Source organism: Buteo buteo, chromosome 12 (genome assembly GCF_964188355.1).
Source record: "Buteo buteo chromosome 12, bButBut1.hap1.1, whole genome shotgun sequence".
NCBI lineage: Eukaryota > Metazoa > Chordata > Aves > Accipitriformes > Accipitridae > Buteo > Buteo buteo.
Window position 1 is genome coordinate 39,933 of NC_134182.1, and position 8,812 is coordinate 48,744.

General features: G+C 65.8%; 2 protein-coding genes across 6 annotated transcripts in view; one reads left to right on the plus strand and one right to left on the minus strand.

The window, feature by feature from the left end:
* Window positions 1-99: 99 nt before the first annotated feature.
* Window positions 100-6,627, minus strand: LRCH4 (leucine rich repeats and calponin homology domain containing 4). 5 transcript variants are annotated; one of them, XM_075042204.1, is made up of 18 exons: window positions 6,186-6,603; window positions 4,777-4,921; window positions 4,562-4,688; window positions 4,357-4,462; window positions 4,128-4,264; window positions 3,969-4,054; window positions 3,777-3,873; window positions 3,634-3,691; window positions 3,419-3,501; window positions 3,263-3,342; window positions 3,050-3,181; window positions 2,500-2,550; window positions 2,309-2,357; window positions 2,099-2,228; window positions 1,945-2,009; window positions 1,674-1,811; window positions 1,516-1,593; window positions 100-741 (listed from the first exon to the last, which is right to left on the minus strand). In XM_075042204.1, the coding sequence occupies exons 1-18, from the start codon at window positions 6,394-6,396 to the stop codon at window positions 595-597; spliced, it is 1,920 nt and encodes a 639-aa protein (XP_074898305.1). In that variant the 5' UTR covers window positions 6,397-6,603; the 3' UTR covers window positions 100-594. The 5 variants fall into 5 exon arrangements, with proteins under 5 accessions (XP_074898305.1, XP_074898308.1, XP_074898303.1 ...); XM_075042202.1 differs by having other exon boundaries at window positions 101-741; window positions 2,309-2,360; window positions 6,186-6,627; XM_075042205.1 differs by having other exon boundaries at window positions 103-741; window positions 2,309-2,360; window positions 3,263-3,318; window positions 6,186-6,596.
* Window positions 6,628-8,267: 1,640 nt separating this feature from the next.
* Window positions 8,268-8,812, plus strand: part of POP7 (POP7 homolog, ribonuclease P/MRP subunit) — a 2,010-nt gene continuing 1,465 nt past the window's right edge. The window contains 1 exon segment of the mRNA XM_075042155.1: window positions 8,268-8,456. Within this exon segment, the coding sequence (XP_074898256.1) occupies window positions 8,268-8,456 (189 nt within the window).

The window sequence follows — 8,812 nt, forward strand, 5'->3', positions numbered from 1 at the left end:
CCTCTCAGAGTTAACCCCCCCCCCCATTTTCCTTAGAGGGGAGCCCTGTCTTGGCCCTCCCCCCCCCCCCCCCCAATCCCTGGCCCTGGGTGGGGGCTGGAGAGACTTAACCCTCAGCAGAGATGGGTGCATGCGCTTGTGGTGGGCTGCCTTCAGTAAAGATGGCTGCCGTAGGCATCACCTTTATCCTGGCAAGGCGCGCTGGTCCGTTGCCCTCAGTAAAGATGTCTGCCTGGGGCTTACCCCCTGCCTGCCCTTAAACAAGATGGGCGCCGGAGCCTCACCTCCATGTTCCATAGTGGGAGTAAAGGTACCTGCCTGCCCTCGGGCAAGATGTCGCCGAGGCTTCACCCTGTTCCATACTGAGGGCGAAGGTGGCTGTCCTCAGCCAAGGTGGCCGCCAGGGCCTCCCACCTCTCCCGCCGGCGGTAGGGGCTACCTGCCTTCAACCAAGATGGCGGCCGAGCCCTCCGCTCCTCATCTCACACCTGCCCTCAACCAAAATGGCGGCGCCAGATCGGCTTCACCCTCCCACACGCCCTCGACCAATGAGAGAACCGAGACCGTGCTGGGGGGGCGGGGCCTTGTTGAGGCTCAAAGAGGGGGAGGGGGGGAGCGGGGGGGGTCGGGGGGGGTGTCCGGCGGGGGGGCGACCCCCAGCAGCCCCCGCAGGGTGCGGGCCAGCCGGCCCAGGCCCCGGCTCTCCTCCTCCAGCACGTGCTGGGGCTGGCAAATGGCGGCCTGGGGGGGGACGGGACATGATTAGGGGAGGGGGGAGGCACGGGGGGGGGGGGGGGGGCGGCACACAGCGTAGCGCGGGGGGGGGGGGAACGCGGCGTCCCCCTTTTGGGCACAGAAAGGGCAAAAACGGACAAAGAGCTGCGCAGCAGTGGGGGGGAGGGGCAGAGCCCTCCCCTCCAAGTTTTTAGCCCCGCCCTCCCCTCCCCCCCCCAATATTCACACACCACTTCTAGATACGTATGTATCAAATATAATTTAGGGGGTGTCTTCATAATTAGAATAATAATTATAATAATTCTTTATAATAATTAATTCTAATAATAATTCATTATAATAATTAATAATAATAATAATTAAAGAAGGTATCACCCCGGGGGCGGGGGAGAAGGGGGTTCAGCCCCCCCTATCCCTGCCTCAGTTTCCCCAACATTAAGGCACAAGGAGAGCAGGGGGTAAGGCGGGGGGGGCAGCCCCAGAGGGTTCGGGGTGGTCAGGGGGGCTCCCCCCGGGGATGGGGGGGCTCCCCTGGGGTTGGGGGGGGCCCCCCCCAGTTGAGGGCACCCCTCTCAGTAGCCGAAGAGAGTGCGATAAGCCGTGTAAAGCAACGCCATGACGAGGCCATAGAAGAGGGCGAAGCCAGCGAGGAGCCCGGGGGGGGGACGCCGGGGAGGGGGCGGCTTCACCTGGGAGGGGGTCCCACATCAGCGTACGGGGGTGGGGGGCACAGGTCACCCCCTCCCCCGCAAAAAAAGCCCCCCCCCCCAAACACAGTACCTCGGGTACCCCCAGGCGCCGGCAAGCCTCGAGGAAATTCTCCACATTCCTGCGGCTGTTGGCGGTGCTCAGCTTGGGCTGGGGGGGTTACAAAGAGGGGTGGGTTACGGGGGGTATTTTGGGGCAGGGGGGTGGTTTTGGGGGGGGGGGTCACTCACGGCAGCGGGCGAGGGGACATGGATGAAGGGGACGAGGCGGGGGCGCAGGCGGTTGGCCAGCCGGCAGAGCAGCTCCCCATCACTCAGGGCCTCCCCCAGCTCCTCCGGCAGCCGCAGCTGCAGCAGCGACTCGATGCTCTGAGAAGAAAATGGGGGCACAAAATAAAGGACCCTCCCAAAAAAAGTTTAGGGGGGGCACAGAACCTCTAACCCCCCCCCCCCCAAATAAAAAATTGGGGCAGGGATGACAAAGGGGGGATCGCATCTCTACCTGCCGCATCTCGGCAATCAGCTCCCTCTCGTCAGGGTCCGGGGGGGCATCGTGGGATGGGGGGGCTGTGGGGAGGAAATTTGGGGGGGGGGTGTGTCACACATCGGGAGACACACACCCAAGGAGGGGACACGGGGAGGGGGAGGTGTCCTACCAGGTTTGGTGGCAGCACCGCGGAAGGAGGAAGAGGAGGAAGAGCGGAAGAGGAAGCTGGTGGGTTTGGGGGTGGTGCGGGGTGAGGAGCCGGGGGGGGCCAAGGGGGGGCCGGGGGCTTCATCTGGGCCCTGGAACAGCACCGGGGGGGGGTTTAATTAACACCCTCGGTAATTAGGATTGAGCCTAACAAGCTCACCCCGATACTCACTGGTGTCGTCCTCGGCTGTCGCTGCGGGAAGGTGCAGGGCTCCAACTGGCTGCTGCAGGGAGGGGGAGGGGGGGAAGTGGCCCCCCCATGTCACCAGGGGGACCCCCGTGGTTTTTTTGGTGGGGGGGGGTGACCCAGGTGTCCGGGCGGGGTGGGGGGGTGGGACAGGGCGGGGGACAAGGGACACTTACTTGGTGTGAGCAGCCGGGGCGGGGGTGGCTTTGGCAGCCGCTCGCAGGAAGCTGGAGGGGGGAAGGTGGCAGCCACCCGCCCCGTGTGTCCCTCCCCGTCCCCAATTCCCAATCCCATTCCCCATCCCATCCTGTTCCTATTCCCTGTCCCACTCCCCAATCCCTGTTCCCCATCCCTAATTCCCATCCCTGTCCCCACTCCCCATATCCCAAACCCATCCCCAAACTCTGTCCCAAATCCCCCTTTAATCTCCAGTGCCCAATCCCAGTCCCCTGTCCCCATGCCTCCAATGCCATCCTCCATCCCAATCCCATTCCCTGTTCCCATATCCCCAATTCCCATCCCTGTCCCCATTCCCATCCTTAATCCCTGTCCTCCATCCTATTCCCTGTCCCCATGTCTCCAATCTGTGTCCCCAATCCCCATCCCTGTTCTCCATTCCAATCCCAATCCCTACCTCCATGTCCCCAATCCCCGTCACCCGTGCCAATCCCTGTCCCCATCCCTAATCCCCAATCCCATTCCCTGTCCCCAATCCCATCCCGGTACCTGTCCCTCTGCTCCAGCCCCTGGCTCCTCCTCGCCTGCTGCCTCCTCTCCCTCTCCTGCCAGACCTGCAGGCTCTCAGGGCGACGCCGCCCCTCCCCCGGCCCCTCCCCCTGCCAGGGCACGGGGACCACCCTGGGGGGGAGAGGGGGGGCATCAGCAGGGACCCCCCAAAACCCCCCGACCCCACCCACCTCACCGAACCCCCCCAGTCACCTGCCACCGGACGCCTTCTCTGGGGTGTCGCCTCGCGGGGATGAGCCCTGCTGCTCCTGGGGGGGCGAAAAGGGGGGACCCTGGGGTTTGGGGGGGTTCCAGGATTTGGGGGGGCCCCTAAAATTTTGGGGGGGTTGTCGGGGACAACGTTGTCACCTCCAGCAGGGTCTCCTCCTCCTCCTCCTCCCCGGTGAGGCTGCCCTCGATGAAGTCGACCTGCTCGGGGTCACTGTCACCGGCTGCGGGGAGGGGAGGGGGGTGATAGGAGTCCCCGAGGGGTGACATCAGCCTCGGGGGGGGGGGTGATAGGGGTCCCCGAGGGGTGACATCAGCCTCGGGGGGGGGGTGACAGGGGTCCCCACCCTTCTCACCTGCACCGCTGCGCTTCTCCCTGGGCTGCCGGGGCAGCTCCGAAAACTCATCCGTGGACTGAAATGGTGGAAAAGGGGGTTCAAGGTGGAAGGGGGGTTGATTTAGGGTGGGGGGGCACCCCAAAACCCACCCCAAAACCCACCTCGTTGCCAGACCACCGCTTGCTGCCGCTGTCAACGCTGTTGAAGCCGGAGTCCAAGCCCCCGCGCTGTCGGAGGGGGCAGAGCTCATCCGTGAGGCTGGGGGGAGGGGGTAAAAAAACAAGGGTGGGGGGACCCCAAAAAACACGAGGGGAGGGAATTTGCTCCCCCCTCATCTTCGAGGTCCCCTTTACCATGTTGGCGGGGGGCGCGCGGCGGTGGCAGCCTCGGCTTTGAGGTGGAGGTACTTGAAGATGTGGACTTTGCCCTTCAGGCAGACCTGCGGGGGGAGGTCAGATGGGGTTTTGGGGGGTCCTGGGGGTCCCCCCGACCCGCCCCAGACCCCTCCTGACCTGGGCAGGGGGCGACTGGAGGGGGTTGTTGTCGGCCAGGATGATTTGGAGGTGCCGGAGACGCCGGTAGCAGCGGGGAATGGCGACCACCCGGTTGCAGGAGAAGTCGAGACGGACGAGGGGCAGCTCTGACAGCTCTGGAGGGGGACACACGTGACAGGGACATGAGGGGGTCAATGGGGACTCCCCCAAAATGGGGGATCCCACCCCCCCGAAGTCCCCCACTCACCTGTGGGCAGCACGGTGAGCTGGTTACGGCGGAGGTTGAGATCCCGCAGCGACTTCAGCTGCCCCACGCTGGCCGGCAGTGCCCGCAGCTCGTTACAGCTGACATCCTGGGGGGGGACATGGATGAGTGGGTTAACGAAGCAAGGTGACAAAAAGGGGGGGGGGGGCAGTCCTGGTGTCTTCACCCTCCCCAGCATCATGCTCACCAGCTGCCGGAGGGCACCGAGCGCCCCGATGTTTTCGGGGAGCTGCGCCAGGCGGTTGTTGCCGGCGTTGAGGACGCGGAGGGGCAGGAGACAGAGGCAGGCGGGCAGCGAGGTCAGCTGATTGCGACTGCAGGCAGGGAGCGGGCAGGGGTTAAACGAGGAGGAGGGGGGGTTGCTGCCGGAGCCTCCCCCCCCGCCCCAGGGAGGGGCAGTACCTGAGGTCGAGGTGGGCGAGGGCCTGGAGGTTGGCGATGGCGGGGGAGACGCTGCGCAGGCAGTTATGGTAGAGGCTGAGCCCCTCCAGGGAGACGAGGTGGCAGGCGGCCTCTGGCACCTCCCCAAAACGGTTGCGGGAGAGGTCTGTGGATAAGGGGATGTGTGGGGACAGGGGACACTTGGGGACAGCGGACCCTTGGGGATGGGGAGCAAGAGGGGCAGGGGACTCTCAAGGATGGGGACCAATGGGGACAGAGACTATCAGAGACAGGGACCGATGGCGATGGAGGACAGAGGATGCCCAGGGACGGGGACTGATGGGGAGAGAGGACCCCCAGGGACAGGGACCAGTGGGGACTCAGAGCCTCAAGAATGGGGACAGGGACAATCAGGGACCCTCAGGGACAGGGACCATCAACCATCACAAACAGAGACTGGACACCACAGGGGACAAGGATGCCCCAAACCACTGGGGACAGATGCCACCAGGGAGAGGGGACACTTCACAGCCCTGTTCCCTCCCTGCTGCCATGGAGGGGTTTCAGCTTGGGGCAGGGGGACACACCCCAGCTGCTCTGGGGTCCCCGTGGGACAGAGCCACCCTCCCCCTCAGAGTGACCCTAGAGTGTCCCTAACCAGATGTTAACAAGCTACTAATAAGGGGCACCCTGACCCACCCCCCCTCCCCTGAGAAGGGGCTGAAGTCAGGGGGGTGGGGGTCAAGCCCTTAGCCCCCCTTTTTAGGGCTGTTTTGGGGGGTGGCGTGGCTGATGGCACCCCAACCGCCCCGGAAGGGGAAATCAAAGGGGAAGCAAGAGCAGCAGACGGCTCCCCACACCCTCCCCCTGCCTTGAAGGAGGGGGCGACAGGGCTAGTGACCCCCCTGCCCCCCCTTTACTCTGGGAGGGGGAAACTGAGGCAGGCAGGACCGCCCGGACCAGGCGTGCCGGCTCTTCCCGCCCTGGCACCTTGTTTATCTGGCCTCTGGCCTCCCAGCGCGTTCGGCAAACCTTTGGCTTCCGGGGAGGCGTCGAGGCTCTCCCTCGGGGCGGGGGGGGGGGAAACCCCGCGCTACCCCCGTGGAGGTGGGGGGCAGTTTAGGGCTCCCAGCCCCCTCCGAAAGGCCGGATTCAGCCCAAGAGGCCGAGGGCCCCACAGGGGCTGATGGAGGGGACACACACACAGCCCTGGGCCCCCCCCGTGCACCTGCCTGAGGAGGCCGGCGGGGGAGGGGGCGGAGCTGGGCCCGGCCTGGGGGGCGGGAGGCACCGGGGACCCCCAGGAAGGGGGCGGGGGAGGGATTGAGGGGTCGCTACAGCCCGGGGACGGGGGAGACGGGACCCCCAGGAGGGGCGTGGCCAGGGTTGCCCCGGGGGCGTGGCTAAGGAAGGAAGGGGCGTGGCCTCACCGGCCTGCGTGGTGTCGCTGAGGTCCCACCGCCGCGCCGCAGCCACCGGGAAGGCGCGCAGGCGGCGGCCGGCCAGGCTGAGGGTACCGGAGGCCGCTGCTTCTTCTAGAGCCCGTTCCGTACCGGTTCCTCCGGGAGGCGGCGACGGCGGTAACGGCGGTGGCGGCAGCGACAGTTCCGCCGTCATGGTTCCCGCCTCGCCCGCCGCCATCGCGGGGCCCCGGCGGCGGAAGAGCTCCGCTCCGCCCGGCCGCCGCTGCTCAACTGAGTGGCCGGCCGCTGCCCCGCGGGGAGGCGGCCCCCTCGCGGGGGCGGGGCCAGCGCCGAGGCCAATCAGAGAAAGAGGGGCGCGGAGTGCAGGCCAACCGGAGAGGGAGGAGGAGGAGTGGGCGTGACCGGGGGGGGGGTAAAAAAGGCGGAAGAAAGGTTTATTCTTTGACGGGTAGGCGGAAGGACCAATCGACTTCGAGAGGGGACGGGATTGCTGCCCGGTCGCAGCCAATCCCAGCGTTAGAAACTCGAAAGCAGAGGGTTACCAATCGCGACGAGAAGGTGGAGCTAGTCGCCTGGCAACGTCCGCCCAGAAGTCTGTGGGGAGTAAGTGGACCAATCGTATTTGAGGAGGCGGGAGGAAAGCACGTGATTGATATGGAACCAACCAATCAAGCTTCGAGGGCTGCAGGAAAGGTGGCAAGAGTCGAAAAAGACGGGAGCGTGCGGGGGCGGGGCATACCACCAATCACACCTGGCGGGAGAGCAGCACACAGATGATTGACAAGCTGTCTGACCCATGGGAGGAGCAAGGGGGAAAAAATCCCAGGCAGCCAATCAGAGGAAACATCACCTCAGCAAAGGTTGGGCGGGGGGGGCAGGGTGACCCCTCAGGCAGCCAATCAGAGAGAGAATCCCCTCAGGGGAGTGCAGGCCCTGCACCAGGGCACAGTGACAGCCCAGGTGGCCAATCAGAGGCAGCATCAGCTCAGGTGAACTGCACCTGGACTGCCTGACCACCTGGCAGCCAATCAAAGACAGTATCACCTCAGGGGAGGGTGGGCCCCAAACCTGGGCAGAGTGACACCCCAGGCAGCCAATCAGAAGTCACCATCTTGGGTGAAGGGTGGGCACTGTAGCAAAGCAGCCTGACCAGCTGGAGACCAATCAGAGACAGCATCACCCCAGAGGAGGGCAGGCACTGCACCAGGGAGAGTGACAACCCAGGTAGCCAATCAGAGAGCGCATCACCTCAGGGAAGGGTGGGCACCGCACCTGGGCTCCCTGACCACCTGGGGGCCAATCAGAGACAACATCCCCTCAGGGGAGGGCGGGCACTGCACCAGGGAGAGTGACAGCCCAGATGGCCTATCAGAGACAGCATCACCTCAGGGGAAGGAGACTGACAGCTCTCCTGACCTATGCTGGTGAAGATTGATGTAAGAAGAAGGCGGGCTCTGCCGGCGGCCAGGCCGAGCTTCGAGATGGCGCACGTGGGGACTGCCCCCGAGGCCCAGCAGCCTCCAGCCCCTCTTCCCCCCTCGGGGCCACCAGGCTTCTTACCACTGGCATCCAACTGACGGGGACCAGGGCATGACAGTGAGGCCGCTGGGATGGCGGGGGGGTGGAGGAAGATGGGGGGGGGGTCCCTGTGACTGTCCCTGTCCCCCCCCTCATCCCCCCCCTCATCCCCACCCCCTGCGTCCCCACTCAGTCACATCCAGCAGGTCCACCGCAGTGAGACCAGGGGACACTGGGGACCGCACCGGCCCCGAGGGGATCCCCCAGGCAGTCCCTCCCCCCTCTGCCCCCCTCCCCTTCCACAGCGGCCTCAGCTCCTACCGCCACAACCTCTTCCTCTGCTGCGGCCTCACTCTGCCAGAAGCCACGCCCTTTCCCCGCCTTCCCTGCTGGAGACTATGCCCCTTTCTCTGCCTATCAACTGGAGGCCACGCCCCATTCCCCCGCCTCTCTGCTGGAGGCCACGCCCCCATCGCCCCGTCTCCCTCCACGCATCTTCAGCCAGGGACCACGCCCCCGGCGCCCGCCCCTCTGGCAGAGGCCACGCCCCTTTCCTCCACCTCCCCGCCGATGACCACGCCCCTTTCCCTGCCTATCAACTGGAGTCCACGCCCCTTTCTCCGCCTCTCCGCTGGAGGCCACGCCCCACCACCCCCGTACATCTTCAGCGGGAGACCACGCCCCCCGACGCCCACCCGCCCCTCTGGCGGAGGCCACGCCCCCCCCGCGCACTCAGCCCGAGGCCACCCGCCCGTCTCCGTCTGCCAGCAGGCTCCGCCCCCAACCATCAAACCCCGCCCCCTTGGCCGTTCTTAAAGGAGCCTCACCGAGGGCTTTAAAGGGGGGGGGGGGCGGGGGGTGACAGGGGGCGGCCCGGCCTCTGAGGTCCCCCCCATCGGGCTCCACCACGGGGGGGGGGACGACACCCCCTCTGTGTCGTGTCCCCCCCTCAGAGAGGGAGGGGCGGTGGAGGGGGAAGGGAGGGGGCTCTCATCCACCCGGTGACGTGGCAGTGGGGATGGGGGGGTCACCACTTACGCCCTCCGGCTCTGCGCCCTTTATTTGCATATGGGGGAGAAATTTGGGGGGGGGGGGAAGGTCTCAGGGGTTCCCCC

What these genes read in the sequence shown, in the direction of transcription:
- LRCH4 (XM_075042202.1), bottom strand. Translation starts at nt 6,396, where the DNA reads ATGGCGGCGGGCGAGGCGGGAACCATGACGGCGGAACTGTCGCTGCCG. An exon ending in GACAGCCGAGGACGACACCA is followed by an intron (nt 2,229 to 2,308) that starts GTGAGTATCGGG and finishes GTGCTGTTCCAG; the next exon opens with GGCCCAGATGAAGCCCCCGG. An exon ending in TGATTGCCGAGATGCGGCAG is followed by an intron (nt 1,812 to 1,944) that starts GTAGAGATGCGA and finishes TTTTCTTCTCAG; the next exon opens with AGCATCGAGTCGCTGCTGCA.